The sequence below is a fragment of the Dipodomys ordii genome, unplaced genomic scaffold (genome assembly GCF_000151885.1).
Source record: "Dipodomys ordii isolate 6190 unplaced genomic scaffold, Dord_2.0 Scaffold45, whole genome shotgun sequence".
NCBI lineage: Eukaryota > Metazoa > Chordata > Mammalia > Rodentia > Heteromyidae > Dipodomys > Dipodomys ordii.
The window spans coordinates 10463512-10484440 of NW_012267261.1; the positions used below are offsets into that span (position 1 = coordinate 10463512).

At 44.0% G+C, this 20929-nt stretch overlaps 1 protein-coding gene across 2 annotated transcripts in view; it reads left to right on the top strand.

The window, feature by feature from the left end:
* Mylk (myosin light chain kinase) overlaps positions 1 to 20929 on the top strand; it is a 195090-nt gene that overhangs the window by 131295 nt on the left and 42866 nt on the right. For both annotated transcript variants that reach the window (XM_013019424.1, XM_013019423.1), the window contains 4 exons: positions 10086 to 10136; positions 10898 to 11025; positions 12302 to 12455; positions 18376 to 18678. In XM_013019424.1, coding sequence (XP_012874878.1) covers positions 10086 to 10136; positions 10898 to 11025; positions 12302 to 12455; positions 18376 to 18678 — 636 coding nt within the window. The remainder of the gene's footprint in view (positions 1 to 10085; positions 10137 to 10897; positions 11026 to 12301; positions 12456 to 18375; positions 18679 to 20929) is intronic.

Below are 20929 nucleotides of genomic sequence, written 5' to 3' on the forward strand. Positions count from 1 at the left end.
CAACTAATTCTTCTCACATGATGTATGGAGACATGAAGCTTACAGCTTATAGCTGAGTTTGCACAGCAGTGACCAGCCAATGGGGGAAGGACCAGTTCTGATTGGCTGGGGAAGTTCTTAGGAGTTTTGTATGGAGGAAGACAAGCTTGCTGCCTGTGTGATGAAGGACAGGTCCATGGGGCTTAAAGATTGTTTTTTTAAAAACCCAGGTGTAAAAAAGCACAGGTGAGCCAATGCCAGTTTGACACCAGACTAGGGATTCCTCTAATCTGTCTGTATAACTGAATGGCCTTGCTATTGTTTCTAACATATTTATAAGGTACCATGTGTTTTTTTTTTTGTTGCTTTGTATGTTCCTTCAACACGGTATAACCCGTTTTCACTGTATTTGATGTCGGTATAATTTGGGGAGGGGAAGAGAAAAAAACAAAATGTTTAAATAGTGATACAGGTTGACCTATTGTAACAATGAGATATACAAGGCAGTATGTTGAAAACCGAACTTTACAATTTACGGAGGGAAAAGGGTGGTGTAGTTGTAGAGGTGGGAGGAGGGAAGGGATGGTAGGGAAAAAACAAAGGAGGAGGCAACAATGCTTCATAAGAAATGTACTCATTACCTTGCTCATGTAACTGTAACCCCTCACAATAAAAAACTAATTTTTTTAAAAAAAGGAAAAAGTGATAAGTATCCATGGCAGGCTTTTACAACTTGACAATTGTACCATGAGTCCATTCATAGCACGTATTTGGTTTTTCTAATCCATTTTTTTAATTCTCCGCTTTAAGGGTCCCTTGCCTCCACTATGGAGCTGTAGTTTAAAGCTGATGCAAGCCCAGCATCCCTTTGGGTTCCATGTCTGGCTTTGATGCTAATCTCTGGCATTGGTCACTGTGGACCATCCAAGTGACCAGAGTAGACCATCTAGATTAGGTTGTTTTTTGTTATCTTGGCCTTGACTTCCATATGTGTCTTTCTGTGAAACAGCAAGTCACCCCAACTTGAAAGCATCCTTGTATATCAAGTTCAGTGTCCAGTTTTCATGAAGGTTTCCTCAGGATCAGACATTTCTTTTAAACATCCTCTGTATCGCCATGCGAGGTGCTATATACCCTGATAGGATCCAAAGGGTTGGAAGGAAAGGCTGGAGAGTTTGGGTTTTGAGATCAAGACTTTTCTGACAGTGAAAGATAGAAGCTAGGATTCTTTCATGAAGGTCTCCAAAGGTGGGCACCAACTCCACTTACTCCCTACCAAAGAAGAGGTGTAAGTGTGATAGAGCCCACGACCCTACCCCCACATCCTGCCTGTGCCTGTGACCCTGTGACATCCTCCCCCAGACTTCTGCTTCCATCTTCTTCTCCAGCACTTTCTGTGCCTTCCATAAGCCTGGCAGTGAGTCTTTCTCATGAAGCATCTGACAAGCAACATTGGCCCCATGCTAGGTTGCCTCATTCACGCCCATCCCCACATTCCATTTTCTGGGGGCTCAGGGATGAGTGTTTGTAGTAACAAGAACTGTGGTCCTCTGCAATCTTCTAATGTGACAGAAAGCCTTTACTATAATGGAAGTAAGTGTACAGTTTGCCCAGAGATGTTAATCTAGGAAGACAACCAATCTGTTTTCACATATTTGTAAGGGGACATGCTAGAAAGGGGAAGGGGACCAAATCACCCAGAACCCTGGACCTACCTCAGGGCCTTTCATACCAGGGCTCCCCTGTGATCTCTGAGTGCTTACTCCACCCTTACCCAGCCTATGTCCCTTTCAGGAGCCTTTGGCAGGCAGTGCATGTGGATTTTGGGAACTGTGAAGAGTTTAATGTCTATTTTTAGTTAACTACCTAAAAAGGGAAATGTCCCCAGAGAGGCAGAGATCCATGGACCTCCCTTATGCAAGGTTGTTAACACTAGCTTACCAATTCTCCTCTCAGACCCTTTTCACTGTGAGAAGGGAAGGGGTAGGGGCGAAGTACTCATTTGCCTTCAGAATAGCAGTCTAGAAACTTCTGTGAGGGAGTGACCCTTCCCTCCAAAAATGGAAGTCAGGTTCTCAAGGTCAAAACTAGGTTAGTCTTGGGCCAGCAGAGGCAGAAGCAAAATGGATTAGCCAGACACCAGGCATTCGGGGACTGGTTTTCCCAGCCCTTCTCAGGTTTCCTGGGAGACATGTAGATCCAGTGCTTTGATTCATGATCATTTTGTTGGGTTGTCTCCTATCTAGAGTAGATGGCTCAGCCACCCAATGGTTTTAATCTCAGAGGTCATAGAGCAGACATCCTAAGAGAGTCATGGCAAGTTGTATAAGAGTTCAAGCTCCAAGACTGTATCGGTCAACATGAGAAACTAGGGGCTGAGGTGGGCCATTCCTTGGGAATTCCCAAGTTAACAGAACCTCTTAGGTTCTATTCCTAACAGCTACTGATCAAGCAAATGCCAGATTCTGTGCTAGGCCCAGGATTCAGGAAGTGGGCCATGTTGCTGTCCCCTGGAAGCTTTCTGTGAGATGTGTGTGGGTAGGTGTGGGTGTGTATTGGGGATGTTTTTTCTGCAATTGCAGAGCCTTGGATGAGTGCTGGAATGGATCCATTGCAGAAGGGCAGGAAATCATTCTGGAGACAGTGATATCTGAGTGAGAACTGCCTGAAGAATGGGGCAGGAGTCAACCAGAGGAAGAGGGAAGAGCTGAAGGCAAGAGGCTTGGTGTGGAGTTTAGAATGGTTCCAGGCCCATCAGAGTACCTGAGAGCAGTGCCTGGAATCCACATTTAACAATTTTCCAGGTGATCATAATGTATGATAATACAAACATGAATATACAGGGCATGAGGAAGGGTTTTCCCCAAGAGGGAAGAGCTGGAGAAAAGGCTGAGAGATGAAAGTTAGTGATCTTGATCCTGAATGGCAGTGAGCAGACACTGCAGAGGTTTCACAGTGAGATGACTTCAGATTACACTTGAGGAGGATCACTTTAGCTACAAGATATTAGATGCATATAGGTAGGGATGGAAGACTTTGGACTGGGATGGGGATGGTGAGTATGAACTAACATTTAGTTGATAAAATTGATGGGACTTGTGAGTGGGCACAAGCAGGAAGGGCACCTCCAAAAAGACTGGAATAAGGAGAAAATTGGGGCAAAGATTCTGGATTTGGTTTTGGATATGTGAGCTTGTAGTGTATGTTTGACATCCCCCAGAGAGATGATGGCCAGGTGTGGATATAAAGGTGTGGGTCTCAGGAGAAAGGGCTGTCTCTAGGGACAGAATCAGGGACAGGAAGGTAACTCTGAGAACAACCATGAATGAATGAGGGTATGTGAGTTTAGGGCTCAGGGCTGGGCTGGGAGGGCTGTGCTGCCTGGAGCTGGTTGCTGGGGAAGGCATCAAAGATCTCCTCAGAAGTAGACCTGGTGACAAGTAGAGGAATGGTGCTCTATATCCTTTTCTGGACCCCACAAGTGGTAGCCATCAACGGATTTTGCAAATATGGGTAGATTTCATGTTCCTTGTAGAATATTCATCTGTGATAACAGCTGATGCAGAAAGTTCAGGGTATCGGAGAAGGGGATGAAAGAGAAAGGACTGACATGAACATTAACATACAAGTGAGTCCAAAGGAAAAGAAAACGGTTAGTGACCTAAGGATTACTGAGAGTTTGAACATAAAGGACCAGCAAGAGCATTTACTAGAGGGTCCAAATAGAGGCCAAGGAGAGCCTTGGTGCCCTTGTGTAGGTACAAGCTGAACCCCACTGAGTGGCATAGTAAATAGCTGAAGAAGCTAAATTTGTCCTAGAAGGAAGGAAAATCCTCTATGGATCTTTCTGCTTAGGAAAGAAGGTGAGTGTGGAAGGGGTCCATAGTAGACTATTATTTTTTCAGCAAACTCATTATGCTTCCCCACTTATTAAATGAGGAAACTAGAGCTCCAAGAGATTAAATAATGTGCTTTAAGAGGCATGCGTTAGTAATAGGATGATATTTGAACACAAGTCCAGCTCCAGAGCCTGAAACCTCTCTGCAGTTCTTGAAAGGACAGAGAAGGGTCTCAAAGGCCTAGAATTGAGAGTGGAACAAAAGGTGACTCAGACAGAAAGCAGCCAGACACAGGATGGCTGATTCCCTGAGACTCCATCACCTTTTTCATAAGATGGGGACATGGTGAGGTGGCCTGCTTGTGTTTGGAAGGGGTAAGAACCACATGAGAAGCTCCCTCTGAGAAAGCAGATTTTAGAATCCAGTGAGTCGCCTTTCCCTCATGAGTCCAGACCACCATTAATGGATTCCAGCAGATGGTTACAGAAAATATGTGTAACATGCAGAACATTCTTAACATTTAAAATTGTTCTTACTGTTTGGAACCAGAGCAGCTTCAAATGCTAACCAATTCAAACAGCAGTAGTTCCAGATTTCTAGAGTAAACATAAAAACTGGGCCTTGAATCCTATTAAACTGTAACACAAAAGATCTATATTGGATAGAGTCCTGCTCTGATCTTATAGAAGTTTACACAGAGCCGCCAAGTGGGATGGGGGAATTTTAGAAGCCTCTGATTATGCTGCCCCTCCTCCTGTCAACCCCTAGCTTGACCCCCAGGGAGTGTCACCTTCTCCCCACCCATTCCCAAGTTGAAGGAGCTCAGCCACAGCTACATCTGTCTGCCAGGCCTTTTCATAGTAAGGTACGGCAGACTGGACAGCTTAACACATTTATTTTCTCACAGTCCCAGAGTCCAGAAATCCAAGATCGAGGTCTCTTTCATTAGCATGTAGATAGGTAGCTGTCTCCTCTCTGATCTTCCACTTTACAAAGCCTTCCTTCTGTGTATTTGTCTAGTCAGTGTTCTACCTATCTATCACCTTTCAATATCTATCCATCCATCCACCTATCTATCCTGACTCATAACTTCCCTCTCAAACTCTTATAAGGGGACCACGCAAGTTGAGGACCTGCCCTACAGACCCATTTTAATATATTCCAAAAAGAATAATAGAGGGTAAATATTTTTAAATACATTTGAAAGAGGATGAACACAGTCAATATAGATTGTTTACAGCTATGAAAATTGAGCAAGTAAACCTGTGAAATTGTTTTTAGAAGAGGGAAAGTTTAGAGAAGCAGTGATAAAATGGTCAGATTGTTTGGAATATATTATAAATACATGCAGAAATGTAGCAATAAAATTCTCTGTATAATGTAAGTGATAATTAATAATAATAATAATAATGGTCCTGTCAAATGCAGTCACATTCTGAGGAACTGGGAATTAGGGATCTAGCACATGAATTTGAGAGGACACTATTCAGCTCATACTAACAGTCCTTTCCACAGCTTTTCTGGTCTTCTTCCTTGAAGACCTCTCTCTTAATGCCCACTCCCTTATCAGCAGTCCTGGGTGAGGGCTGGTTTGGGGCTTTGCAGCTCAGCCTGCCATCTAAATCAATGTCTAGCTTTCCTGCATTCTATACCTTTAGCATCTTTAGGTTCTCCCTCCCTCTCAGGAAGTCCTGGCCATCTACCTCTCACCTCAGGAGGAACCTTAGCTTCATATTTCCTCACCGTATTTCTCTTGGTCCATAATTCTTGACCAAGAAGTCCCTTTACCTCCCCTCCCCCCACCCCACCTATATCCCTAGAGTCACTTTTGACCCACCATCCTCTGAACCTGGCCTCCATAGCACCACCCTTTACCTCTGTGCTGGCCATACCTGGAGCCCTTTCCAACATCTATCCTGCCCCCTTTGCTCACAGTGACATTTTCAATACTATCAAGGCCTTCCACAGCCTTGTCCTTCCTCTGGCTCCTTTCCTGGGTTTCAGGAGAATTGGCCCTGGTTCCTTCTCATCTATCACTGAATTCTTTTCCCCAAAGCACTGACCTAGCCTCCCAACTTGCCACTAACTTCTGCAATCTTTTCAGTCTCCACCTAGAACTCTGACCCTTCTTACTACATATTCCTTCAATACAACTTCCCATGTATCTAAGCAAGAACTCGCAAAGTAACTTTTGTTTTTTTCCCTCTTGTTTTCCTCCCTAAATTCCTTTAATGTTTCTTTAATGTTGCATCATCTCTCCTGAGTGGACCTTGACCAATGACTAAGTAGATCTGACAGTAGCCCAATTGTCCCCAAGCAGTTGGGGAAAACTGAAGAGCCTTGGGCCCAGTCTGATAACTCTTTGTCTTAGGACTCCTTGTTCCCTTAAAACAAAAGGCCTAGCTGTAATCTCTACATTAGAAACCAGTGTTACCCAGGAGAACTTTCGGTAATGATGGAAAAGGTATGTCTGTACCTGGTGGTTGCTAATCACGTGTGAAAACTGAGCACTTAAAATGTGACAGAGGGACAGAATACTTAATTTTCCTTAAACGGTCACACTGTCTTCATGTTATTGCTTTCTGATGCCAGCCTCTACCTAGCACCACCCTGCTCTTAACACTGCCCTGTCTGCTGCTCACATGGGCTTCTCTCCCATCTCCAGGTCAACTTTTAAGGCCTCAGGTTCTTTCCATGCTCACTCCTGGGCCTTCCAACCATGTCCTTAATTTGAAGGTTCTGTTTCCTACTTTTATTTTAGTTAGCTATTTTGGTGGTAGCACTAGAGTTTGAACTCAGGCCTTCCTTTCACTTGGTAGACAACTAATTTTACATTTGAGTTATTGTCTTCTGCTTTTGAACAACTGCATCTTGTTGACTAGGTAACATATCTTTTTTTAACTTTCTTTTTTTTGCAGGGGTTGTGCTGGAGCTTGAACTCGGAACCTCACAGCCCCAACAAGGCTTTGCTTGCTTGCTTAGTGCTCTACCATTTGATCTATACCTCCAGCCAGGCTTTATATGGTTATTTTTGGAGATAAAATCTCATAGCCTGGCATGGAACCATAACTCTCCAATCTCAGCCTCCTGAGTAGCTAAGATTACAAGTATGAACCACCAGCACCTTGCTTACAAATGATTTTTATATATCTTCATCCAGATTCAATTTTGTTGCTTGCTTTTTCATATGTACTTTCTTTCCCACTTTTTTTTTCAGTATTGGAGATCAAACCAAGCCACATCCTCGGCCTTAATTCCTTTATCCTTCTATCTGTCCACATACATACACAAAGGTGCACATGCATATATGTATATACATACATTCTGTTCTATGAGTGGTTTGAAATTGAATCTGTAAACCCTTTACAATACATAGTATATACTTCATTCAGTGTGTATTTTTCCTAAAAGCAAGGAATTGTCTATAAATCTAAAGTTTAATTATCAGAATGGCAAATTAACACTGATATAATACTATCATCTAATTTATTGACCATATTCAAATGTTGTCAGTTGTCCTGTAAAATGTCCTCTAGATAAAACCCTTTCCTGGGGGCTGGGAAGGTGGCTCAGTGGTAGAGTGCTTGCCTTGCATGTCTGAGGCACTGGGTTCGATTCCTCAGCACCACATAAACAAAAAGAAAAGAAGCCAGAAGTGGCGCTGTGGCTCAAGTAGTAGAGTGCTAGCCTTGAGCTGAAGAGCTGAGGGGCAGCGCCCAGGTCCAGAGTTCAGGCCCCACAACTGGACCCCCCCCAAAAAAAAACAAAAAACAAAAAAAAAACCTTTCCTGTTTCAGACATTCCAACATTTTGGGCCTTGAGGATAATCCCTGAGTTCTTACGTTTGTTTGATTTTCTCCTCTATAGAAAACCAGGTTCATAGTAGGTACTGATTGGCACTTTGCTGACACACAGTAGGCCTTCAGTAAGTTTTTGGAGATGGAGGGGTCACTAATGGCAATGAATAAGTGTGTTCTCAAGGTTACAGTCATCTCCCTTTCTGAGCCACTTGCCGTAATCATCACCTCTGTGGTCAGGGGGCTTCTTTCAGGGTCCCCTCCTTGCAGCAGCCTCCTGGGAGAGTCTGCTGGGTTACAGCACTCTCCCACTGTAGAAACACACACAGGATTATCCACAAAGTCAGCGAACCTGCCTGTGGTTACAGAGCAACCACAGCCAAGTTGTTCGACAGTGCCACTCCTCTGTAACCCACAGTAGTGGAGGCATTAGCAGTATTAATCCATCTGTTCTTTCAGCAAATAGTTATTGGGGACCTGCTGCATATTGAGTATATAGCAGCAAATAGCAACAAAAATAAAACCCTGCTCTTAAAATCCTACCCTTTAGGGGAGGAGGACAGATAATAAATAAACAATAAGTGCCAGAGAGTGTTTATTGAATCAGGGTAAAAGTAAGGAATTCTTGGGAATGAGACTGTGTCCTATATGTAGATCATCTCATTAGTGAGTGGCTTCCCTATGTTTTTTTTTATTAAGATATAATTTCCTTGTGCACTGTCTTTAGTGCACGGTTCTGTGAGTCTTGACAAACTCCTATAATCATTTAATGGACATCACGATAAAGATAGGTATCATCACCAACACATTTTCCTGTATCCCTTGGTGGTCAAGTTCTTCTCGCCTTCACCTTTGGCAGCCGTTAGTCTGTTCTCTGTCCTTGGTAGTTTTGAATTTTCTAGCATATTGCACAAATAGAATTACATAATACAAGCCAAGCACTGGTGGCTCTCACTTGTAATCCTAGCTGTTCAGGGGGCTGAGATCTGAAGATCACGGTTCAAATAGACTCTTATCTCCAATAAACTACTCAGAAAAAGCCAGAAGTGGGGCAGTGGTTCAAGTGGTAGAGTGCTAGCCTTAAAAGGATGCAGGAACAGCACCCAGGCCCAGTTCAAGCCCCAGGACTACCACCACCAACAACAACAATAAGAATTATATATAGTACATAGTCTTTTGAACCTGACCTGTCATAGTTAAAGAGAAACTATGGAGGTAGTTCATTTTTCAATTGATGAGAAGTACTACACGGTATCAGTGCACCATAGCTTGTCCATTCTCCAGCTAAGGAACACCAGAAACCTTCTAGTTTGAAGCAGTAACATACACTATACACACACACACACACACACACACACACACACACACATGCCACCATACACATTCATGCGTGGGTGTTTGTATATTATTCATTTGAATAAATAAATGAGTTGACCTTTGAGCAAAGGCCTGAAAGAAATATGCAGTCAAGCCATGAAAATAGTTAAAATTATGTATCATTCTGTTAATTATTCAAATGAATGGATTTGTGCTATGAAACATCTCTATCTGAGCTATTTTTCTTTCCTTTTTTGTTGGTGCTGGGGTTTAAGACATTTTCGGAAGATACCACTCATTTATCCATTTATTCATTGATCCTTTCAACAGACATTTTTTTAAATGAAAGCCACAGGTCCACAGTCTATGACTCAAAGGAAGCCTGAGACCCTCAGATCTATAGCAAAGGCTAAATTTAGTTCATTATCTGACTTAAGTTCCTCACTGAGTTTCCTGAAAGTTAGGATGAGAGAGTTGTAAGTTTGGGGTTCTCATCTTTGGTGTTGGTGGTGGTGTTCGTTTTCTTGGCTCTATCTTTTTGGGGGAGGTAGTAGAGGAGTTTGAACTCAAGGCCTTTTGTGTGCTAGTTGGGTGTTCTATCACTTGAGCCATGTCCCCAGACCTTTTTATTTTATTTGTTTTAATAGGATCTCATTTTTTTTGCCCAAGCTGGCCTAGACCATGATCTTCCTATTTATGTCTCCATTATAAGTAGGATAATAGATGCATATCACCACACTTGGCTTTATTGGTTGAAATGAGTTATTAATAACTTTTTGCCCAGGCTGGCCTCAAGTCACAATCTTCAGTGTAGTTGAGATTACAGATGTGAGCCATTACATCCAGCCTTGGATTATCTGAATAGAATTATGAGGACTGAAGCATTTTTTGAGATGTTTTTATCATATCAGAGGCTTCAGGAATTCCTGCAAAGCACCTCTGCCCCCTCCCCACCCTCCCCACCCCTGCCAAGAATTGATATTCAGAATGAGGTTGTACACATGAAAGGGTAACAAGAACCTCCTGGAAAAACACTTGGATGGGGGCTTTCCTTGAATGCAGGTCCAGTGGACAAGACAGCATCCTTCTAGGACTCAGGGTCTTTGTGGGATGACAACTGGCAGAACATAACTTGTAAATTTCTTTGTTTCAGGTGATGCTACTGTGAAAAAGAAACCTACCCCCAAGACACCTACTAAGGCAGGTAATTAGTCACAGTCCACCTGGTGCCAAGAGAATTATCTGCCATAGGGGTTTTTCCTTTACCAACTGGCTGATTCCCTGGGTATGTAGTCAGGGTACCCTTCCCAAGATTAAGCTCCAAATCTGTCAGGCCACACCTGCTCCTCAATCTACCTCTGCCCAGCCTGTGCTTCACCCTTGTCCATGATGGCATCTGTTCTCTGATACCACTTGTGTGCCCACAGCACAGTCACCCAGTGTGGGCAGCTTTCCTGTCCCTTCTGCAAGATTCTGCTCGAGCTTCTTTCCTTGTGGTGGGATGAGCCAGTCTACACTGCTTCTGTGCCCTGCTCTGCAAGTCCCTGTTCCTCCAGTACTTGTCTGTTTTCCATGGAGAGATATTTGAAGACATAAACCACACCAAGCCCATCAGGCAGTGTGATCCAAAGGTTAGAAGGCAAGGCACTATTAAATTAATAAGCATGTTAGAACATCGATTCAAACCACTAGAATGAGACACAAACTCCTGCACAACCATGGTAGAGATATGTCATGGTAAGTTATGTGGGTCATTTCTATGAGTTTCTAAACAAAGAGGTGAATCTTCCTAGCAGGTTCTCAAGCTCAATGTTCTAGATCAGGGGTTAATACCACGAGTCTTACCCTGAAGGTTTCAGAAGGTAAAAGAAGAACCAACAGACCAACACTGAACAGTGGCAGCAAAAAGATCAGAATGCCTGACACCCTTCCCCCTCACTCCGTTTCTATACTATCTCCTCCCAGTCATGCCTCCTCAAATCATCCAGTTCCCTGAGGACCAGAAGGTACGGGCAGGAGAGCCTGTGGAGCTGTTTGGGAAAGTAGCTGGTACCCAGCCCATCACCTGTACCTGGATGAAATTCCGAAAGCAGGTCAGTAACAGGAAAGGGGTGGTTCAAAGAAAACCCACAGCCCCTGAACTGACAGGGATGAGAATTGCTGCGAATGAGACAGCATTGCTCTACATCACTTTAGAAATGAGAGAGACTATAAGATGTAAGGGCTTGTGCCTGTAATACCAGTGCTCGGGAGAATAAAGCAAGGAGGACCACAAGTTCAAGGACAACCTGGGCAGCTTAGCAAGATCCTGTCACAATAAGATTAAAAGGGTATAGTTCAGTGGTCGAGGGGCTTGTCTTGCATGATTGTGCTGTGGGTACAATCACCATTAACCCTCCACAGAAAAATAAATTATAAAAAAGAAACAAGAGTGCCCTACCACCCACCTGTCTCCCAAATCAGAGTTCTTATTAACATTTTCTTTCAAGTTACCCAGTACACCCTATTTTAATAGACAATTTGTATAATAAAAAACCACACACATGTGGCCCCTCTAATTATGCTATCTTCCCAGAATCCTATTCAGATCTGTGAGCTTCCAGGCCAGCCCACTGATGTCTGCAATAACAACTTAAATTTACCACGTACTGATGGGATCAACACAGACTTAAGGGCTTTCACACAGAAAAATTAAAAGTTAAATCAATTTTGGAGGTTGGGGCCATGTGGCTCAAGTGGTAGAGCACTTGACTAGCAAAGACCAAGCCTCAAGTTCAAACCCAAGTACCTCAAATAATAATGTTCATAATAGTGACAGATCTATGGATCTACCCATTCTGAACATTTCAGGCAAATATATCATCTTTGTGCCTGGAATTTGGGGGAGGAGGTGAGTTAGTGTCAAGGTTCACCCTATTCATTTTTATAGATGAATATTCCCAGGATGACTAAGAATACCACATTTAGTTTATCCATTCATCAGTTCTAGACACTTGAGTGGTTTCTACTTGATTAAAATCTCAGTAGCCACTTGTTGCATTGGACCACCAAAGGAATTAGATCTTTAGGGTGGGTTTGGCAAATAAATGATGGCTCAGGTGGGTTCTCCTATGATCTCAGGCCAGAATGGTGATGAGGGACTCCTGAGCCACATGAGAGGAACATCAAGTTCTGATGAGCATCAAGTCCATTTCAGATCTGGACCCTCTCAAGGGACTTGGCTCAGGAGATGGGACTTTAGGGGTAAGCCCCAAGTCAGACAAAATGGGACCCCCAAAACTTGACCAGACATATACCTCCTAGTAGGAGCAGGGAAGGAGGCCTTTTCCTGGCCTGAGTCTCTAGCACTCACTTCTGCTTCCTCTGCAGATCCAAGAGAGTGAATACATCAAAGTGGAGAACAGTGAGAATGGCAGCAAGCTCACCATCCTCGCTGCCCGCCAGGAACACTGTGGCTGCTACACCTTGCTGGTGGAGAATAAGCTGGGAAGCAGGCAGGCCCAGGTCAATCTTACTGTAGTGGGTAAGTCTGGGGACCATGGAGGATGGGAGATGGGGAAGACAGGAGGTATGAACCCCCAGAACTCAGCATCTCAGCGCTTTTCTTGCTGCCTGCAGCCTCCAACTCCCCCATCCTTCCCTGTCCTTCAATCCCATATTACTTCTGTCCTTACACTTGCTACTGGACTCTAGAACCTGCTCCAACTGCCCACCCTCAGTTCCCCCACTTCTTCTTGTTTTTTGGGGATGTGTATGTTGGTACTGGAATGTGAACTCAGGACCTGGGCACTGTCCCTAAGCTTCTTTATTGCTCAAGGCTAGGGCTCTACCACTTGAACCACAGCCCCACGTCGCGATAAGAGTCTCATACTTCACTGCCCAGGCTGGCTTTGAACTGTGACCCTCTGATCTCAGCCTCCTGAGTAGTGAGGATTACAGGCATGAACCACTAGCATCTGGCTACCCACCTTTTTTGAGTTCTAGTGAAATGCTACAAAGTTATGGGCTGGAAACCAGCTACTTTTCCAAACAGCTCCACAGGCTCTCTTTCTGGTCCTTGGAAACCCTGGATCCTTGCATTCCAGGCACTTCATAAACTCCTCCATCATGTCCACTACCATACCACTCCCCCTGCAACCCCTACCTGGATCATTGCTTCCTTTTGACCTCCCTGCTCTTGTGCCTCATTCGGGAGCACTGCAGCAAGATCATATTCTCCCACAAACTCAGAGCTAGGCTGTGCTGACCCCTAGGCTCAGCTGAGACATAGTACTGCTCAGAAATCTGCTTTTGTCTCTGATCAATGCTGTTTTTCAATATCCCCATCCTGCAGGTCTTAGCTACAGCTTCTCTGAGAAATATGTCATCAGCAAGACTTGGCTCAACCTGATTGTCCCCACGCTTTAGATCTCTGTCCTTGCATTACTCCCTTGTGTCGGCTCTGAGGATGGCCCACCTTTGTCCTTTGCAAGGCCTCTCCCTTCTCCTAGGCTCTGGATCCCCAGCTCTTAGGTCTCAATTATCCTCTTATTCTTAACCTCTCCTTTTCCTTCTGTTCCTTCCAGCAACCCACAGAAGTTGCTATCTTTCCAAATGCACAGGCATTTGTCTTCCTATAGTGCTCCCCTTCTCCTTGCTCATGTCTCTACTTGTGCTGTTTCATCTACTTTTCAATATCCCTCATTTTAACTCATTTCCCTTCCTTCTTCTCTTTCTCTGACCACTTTGTGTCCTTAAGTCAGGAGTTTGGGTTCTTGGAAGGTCAGGTTTTATCCATTCATCAGTTCTGGACACTTGAATGGTTTCTACTTGATTAAAATCTCAGTAGCCACATGTCGTATTGGACCACCAAAGGAATTAGAATCTTCAGGGTGGGTTTGGCAAGTAAATGATGGCTCGGGTGGGTTCTCCTATGATCCCAGGTTTAATATTCATAAAGAAACTCTTATTTGGTGACTCCAGGTGATCATTTCCATAACTGCCCCCTCAAAAGAGTCAGGAGCCATTAGGGGATGAGGCCAGTGATGTAGCTTGCTATGTGTTTAAACCCATACCTGACAGTATTGGCTTAGCCCGTATACCCCATCTTATCAGTAAGCATCCGTTTCCACTTTTCCTTGGTGTTTTCTCTCATCTATCCTTGCTTGGATAACTCTGGCCTCAGCAACTTTGAACTGCTTTTCTGGAACCACTACCCCAGACCCCCAACTACCCTTGTGTGGTGCCACACTCCCTTCCCCCAGCCCCACAGCACAGACTGGAGTTCTGGCCTTTTATGGTTGAGTTTCTTATTCTCCACGGCCAGAGCTGACAGGGCCATCGCAGTGGCTGCCTGCCAGCTGGCAGGAGCGGCATGTTAAATACCGTCCTGGGAGGGGAATGGAATGGAGCGTGGGGCTTTCTGTCTGCTCCCCCCCCAATAGAGCTAAGAATAGAATCACTCAATAAAATGAGGACTCACATTGATGGCTGCAGTAAAGCCACATTCATTCAGAGTCCATGAATTCAGACTCAGTCCAAAGTAAACCTGAGTTAGCTGATTCACCTGTGTGAAGTCCAGAGACATCTGTTTATTACCTGAGAAAGGGTTATTAAGTAAATGAGAGAAAAACAGGTATGCCCTGGTCTACCCTGAACGACTTTCAAACACTTTAGAAACATCCATTTACTGACCAACTAAAGAAGGCCAGCTTATCTACTTTTGCAGTAAAACTCTCTTATGGCATATTCTGTGAAGATTTCTTTCCCGATCATCTGTGATTCCTTTTTTTTTTTTTAGACAATGATAAAAAACTAGCACTTTTCTCAGTTAACACGAGAGATGTTCAGCTGTTTTAGAGGCTAATTATTATTGTTATATTTTAAGAGGCAGTATAGGAATCTTCAGTGCTGTCTCTTTCCAAGCTTGAGCTTCTGGTCAGCTGCCCAGGAGAGGAGGGAGAGAGGAGAAGAGGCAGATCCAGATAGATTCCTTAACATTACTCTCCCAAGCAGGAGAAAAAGCAGGTCTCTGCATAGCTTTAAGGGAGAAAAACAAAGTAGAGAGAACCCCAAATGCCCAGTAATCCCCAAATAACCTCCAAGTTTGGAGCTGCATGATTTGTAAGGACAGATTTTCTTTCCTCGTGCTTGGCATGGCTGCTAAAAAGATGTTCTCTTGATCTTTTGACATGATTGCCTGGAAAGTACCAAGCCCTAGGGTTGGATCTGCAGCTTGGGATCCCTTAGAGGCTCTGTCACTGATTTGCTAAGTTTTCTTGCCTCTTAGAGTCCTTTTCTGAGGTCACAACTGATCCAGGTAGCTGACCACTGAAGGTCCAGCCAGCAACTGTTGAGTTTAGCACCTGTGGAAGGATGTCTAGGCTGGCTTATGCAAGCGCCAAAGAAGCCTAATACGCATGAGGGCAAGGGGTGGCTGTGTTAAAATGGGAAGCAGATAAAAACCTTGGATTCCCAGGAATAAGAGCATTGCTAAACACAAAATCCTGAGCTGGTGTCATGAGGGACCCTGAAGGGTTTCCCATTCTGTCAGTCGCATCTCCAGGGAGCCCTGGGAGAATTCTGAGGAAGTATGGGGTCCAGCTCCTGACACTGAGCCAATTTCTTCTCTGCCAGGCACTGCCCAGGGTGTCCTTCCCTCCCAGACTGTCTGTCTTTAGCATGGAGGCTCATGGGAGCACCCTGATCTGAGGGTTCTCATTCCTGGCTAGTTTAGCACAGAGGCTGGAAATACTAAAAAAAAAAAAAAAAAAAGCATAGAAAAGGTGGGAAGGAGGGGAAGTCCAGTCTCATAGGACCCTTGGGTCTTTCTAAAACTCCTTTAGGCACCAAATACTTTAAAAGTGGTAACATTACACTTGGAATTAAAGCACCCTCCCCAAATTTTGCATCTTGCATTGCAGATGAACTATTAAATGTGAGTTAGGGACAACTGTAACAGGAGCAAGACTTCTTTTACAATGTTCATTTCTCCAAGTTGTCCTTTCTTAACCAAAGCAAAGGGGACTCTAACCATGTCCTCTCAAGTCTTCCTAGAGATTTGAGATGGGGGTTGGGGGGCAAGGAGTATTTTTTATCTCTCTGTAGGCTTCTTTTTTTTACTTCCTTAGCTGATCTTGAGAGGATTTGAATCATTTGCTTCTGTTTTTACAGCAATAAACATCTTTGCAAACATCAGAAGTGTTTCTTTAAAAAGAACAATATATCTTTCAAATCAAACAGTTTTCCTGAGAGAGTATATTAAACAATAAGTGAAAATGGCTCCATCACTGGAGGCCTCTAGCATGGCAGAGATGCTGGGAAGTAGCTCTGACACGGTCCCAGAATCATTCCCAGAGCGGGTTGGATTGTTGGAGACAGATAGATCTGGGCAGTGTGTTCTGAGCTGGAATGTAGAAGAGGCTGGGGAGGGAAGGGGTAAAAATAAATATATGCCAGATGCTGGTGGCTCACGCCTGTAATCCTAGCTACTCAGAAGGCTGAGATCTGAGGATCATGCTTCAAAGCCAACCCCGGACAGGAAAGTCTGTGAGAATCTTATCTCCAATAAACCACCAGAAAACCAGAAGTGGCACTGTGGCTCAAGTGGTAGAGTACTCACCTTGAGCTGAAGAGCTCAGGGACAGCGCCCAGGCCCAGAGTTCAAGCCCCACAACCAAGAAAAAAAAATGAATATGTATATATATGTATATATATATATATACACATAAATACATATACATATATGTGTATACACATACACACATATATACATATATGTATATATACATATATGTATATGTGTGTATATGTATTCATATATGTATTTAGATATATTCACATCCGGATTTTTCTCTCCTTCCCTATGGACTCAGAATCATTTGAGAGAATTCCCTTTGGCTTTCCTGCCTGCCTGGATGGGAAAGTAGGAGTCTAGCACTTTACCTGTCTATGTCTGCTTACTTGTTGTTTGCCAAACCCCAAGGAGAGGTACAAATCAGCACCATTTTGCAGATGAGAAAGACAGACCTAACTAGTCTCAAATTTACTACAGTTCACATATTTACACATCTGTATAGCATGAGCTTAATTGCTAGTTTGTAAGGCTCTGTAAACTCAAACTATGTTGGGGAGAGGGTGAAAGATTATCTGTAACTAACATATCTAACTATCTAAACATCTGCTAGATCTGAAAAACAGGATTTTTATCCAGAAAAGCAACTAATGAAAACCAGCAAAACTTAAGGACCTCACTGAAGTGTTGGTTGCCATAATTTGATCTGAAGTTGGTCAAATCTGGTTACTGATCTGCATCTAGGTCATCTGAACAGGAAGGTAGCTAGTCAAAAGGAGGACCTTCTAATTTGTGTCCTCATTTCATTTTCTGTGCCTTCGTGAGGGCTATGACTTGCTGTTGTGGTTTGCTTTTGAAATTCTCTATCTCATTGCATAAAAGTCCTATGAAGATAAAGGGGAGTAAAGGCCAGGGGTACAGCTCAGTGCTAAGGCATGAGCTTGGCATGTGCAGCATGAGACCCTGATTTCAATCCTCAGCACAAAAAATCAAAACAACAAAGAAGTAGGAGTGACATTTTTATGCACTAGAAGGTTAGAAATAAAATCCTAAAATAATAATGATACTAATGAATGAATAGTTAAGACAACTACTTCCTAACATCTGAGCTGTTATTACCTATATTGTCCATTTAAGGAATCTTAGGCATATGGCATTAATAGCTACTGAGCAGGAACAGATCTGTGTTCAATCTGGATCTGTCTAACTTCAGAGCTCAACCACTAAGTTATCTGTCCCCTTGGTAGGGACAAGCATTTCCGAAAATCTAGAGAAAGTGAGAGCACACTTCTATTGTATCATAGGTCACTGGCCTCAGGCCTGAAGAACTTCCCCCCACTCTCTCTCAAAACATATTTTTGATGGGAAATAGTCCACGCCTCCTGAGCAGCTTCCTAGATGTGTTTACTCAGAAAAATATGTTTATGACTTAGGCCAACTACAGGAAGTCATGACTTGTAGACTGGAAGATGAGCCAAATAACAGAGTTTCTTTCAAGCAAGTAGTAATATATGGGGCTTTCTGAACTGGAGAGTTTGGGCATAGCTGCACCTGTGATGTGTGGATGAAAGATGAGAACTAGGAACTGAGACCTGGGCTTGGATTCACTAGGTTGTTTCTCCCTGTGACAAAATAGTTAATGTTCTCGGGATGGGGAAGGTAGGGGGAATATTTCTCAGTGGTACAATGTTTGTTTGGCATGTTTGAGGCCCTGAATGCAATACCCAGAAACCTTTCCAGAAAGAAAGAAAGAAGGAAGGAAGGAAGGAAGGAAGGAAGGAAGGAAGGAAGGAAGGAAGGAAGGAAGGAAAAGAAAGAGAAGGAGGGATAAAAACAGTTGGTGTCCTTTCTTATTGCGGGTTTTAATGATATTGTGCTTCTCCATGTCTAGATAAGCCAGACCCCCCAGCTGGCACACCTTGCGCCTCTGATATCCGAAGCTCCTCCCTGACCTTGTCCTGGTACGGTTCTTCCTACGATGGGGGCAGTGCCGTCCAGTCCTACAATGTGGAGATCTGGGACTCAGAGGACAAGACATGGAAAGAACTAGCTACGTGCCGCAGCACCTCTTTTAACGTCCAGAATCTGCTGCCTGACCTCGAGTATAAATTCCGTGTTCGTGCTGTCAACATCTATGGAACCAGTGAGCCAAGCCAGGAGTCCGAGCTCACAGTGGTGGGAGAGAAACCAGAAGGTAGGAAGCCTTCATTTCTTCATTGCCTTGAAGTAAATTCACAGCATATATAGAGACTTAATCAGAGGGCAACCGAGGAATGCTGAAACATCATCATGACTAGCAGAGCCTTTGATGATCTTGATTTCTAGTGCTGTGATGCTGATCCATACTTTAAAAACAGCATGTCGGACCTTAAAAAAACAAAACCAAACCCTGGATTGGTGGGCTATGGGTGTGGCTCAATGATAGTGTTTGGATAGCAATTTCAGTACCTTGCCACCAGTGGGTGATAGTGTGATCATCAGGAACACAATCCCGGAAAGTAGGCTCTGAGGTAGACTTCACGTTCACAGACCACCCATCATCTTCCTCCATCCCTTGCATTCACAGTTGAATGTCTACCCAGTGTCAGGACTTGGGGTACAGAAACAGACAAGAAGGAGCTTAAATCCAGAGGGACAAACGTATATACAGGGAATATCTTACTATAGTTAAATAGAGTTACAAGGACATAGGAGAAAGCATGGAGAATTTTGTCATGGAAACTGGAAGTCTCTCCAGAGGAGTGGCACTTACAGAGACAGAGAAGACACAGTCAGGCATTCCATACAGAGTATACATCATGAGCAGAGGCAGCAAGTAATGAGAATGGATGGCATTTTGAGAAGCTTGTTGGTAGCCAGGACATATGGTATATGAGGCAGAACAGGAGGGAGCTGTCTAGGTAAAACTGTGAGGTTCCTCAAGAGTGAGAGCAGGAGATCTGGTTTCAGAAGCAGAAGGAGGGAGATAGAGCTTGGCTTTTCCAAGTATCACTGGGACCAGCAGCCTTGGCACCTATGGAGCTGGAGAGTCTCAGCCCCAGTGCACTCAGATCTTCAGAAGGTTCACTTTGATACAAGTTATCCAGACCAATTTGTTCCCAGATGAAGGTTTGTAAAGCCCCTGAGTAGAGGATGAGTACAGAGTGGAGGATGTCTTTCTGGGCCCTGGAAATATTTCATACGTAACAAGACAGATGCATAAGCTTCTCATTAGCTCTCATTGGCTGCCCATGGCCTATATGCCCATATTGGTAATTTTTTATGGCCTGGGAATGACATTGTAAATAGCCAAATGGCCCTTGACAAAGAAAATGTCCATCTCCACCCACCTCCAAAGGATGACGTTGGACTATCCCAGGGCCAGAAAAACCTCTGTGGTGATATCCAGAGGAGGAGATGGGAGGGCATGAACTAAAGACTCAGGATGTAGGATAGACCATTCTTGAAGGTGTGTGTGTGTGTGTGTGTGCGTGCGTGCATGCGTGCGTGCGCGCATGCCAGCGTGCATGTGTGCGTGCACACACGCACAAGTACAAGTATGAGAACTTGAACTCAGGGTCTTCTACTCTTGATCTGCTTTTTAGCTCAAGCTGATGCTCTACCACTTGAGTCATACTGCTAGTCCAGCTTTTTGTCTGGTTAATTGGAAATAGAATCTCACAGACTTTCCTGCCTAGGCTGGCTTTGAACCATAATCACAGTCTACTATGTAGCTAGGAGTACAGGCATGAGCCACTGGCAGTCAGGTTTTTAAAAAAAGTTGAGCCAGGTGCCGGTGGCTCACGCCTGTAATCCTAGCTACTCAGAAGGCTGATATCTGAGGATCTCCGTTCAAAGCCAGCCGGAGCAGGAACATCCGTGAGACTCCTATCTCCAATAAAGCACTAGAAAACCGGAAGTGGCGCTGTAGCTCAAGTGGTAGAGTGCTCGCCTTGAGCTGAAGAGCTCAGAGACAGCACCCAAGCCCAGAGTTCAAGCCCCATAACCAACCAAAAAAAAAGTTGCAAGTGTCTAAGATGACTCCCAGTTCCTGGCTTAGCAAATTCAAGAGCTAGTTGGAGATTTATTGTGAGTCATTGTGGCTAGCATACATTGAGCACCTTCCATATGTTAATGATATGTTACTAATATGTTAATTGCTTACTATGCACCATTTCACTCAGCCCTGATAACTTAATGAAACAGACACAGTTATCACCCTCATCTTACAGACAGAGGAAAGGAGATTTAAAGGGGAGAAACCTCACAGAGCTGGGAAATGGTGAGTGGAAGCTTGAACTCAGAGTTGCCTGGCCTGAAGCCTGTGCTCCTGTGTCAGATTGAGGGAAACGGTCAGGCATACTATGAGCTGCCTCTAGTTCCTTACTTAAATGACTTGGGAGTCAGACAACAGAGGTATAGGAAGAGATGGAGGCTCTAGTTTCAGAACAGTTGAGCTGTAGTAT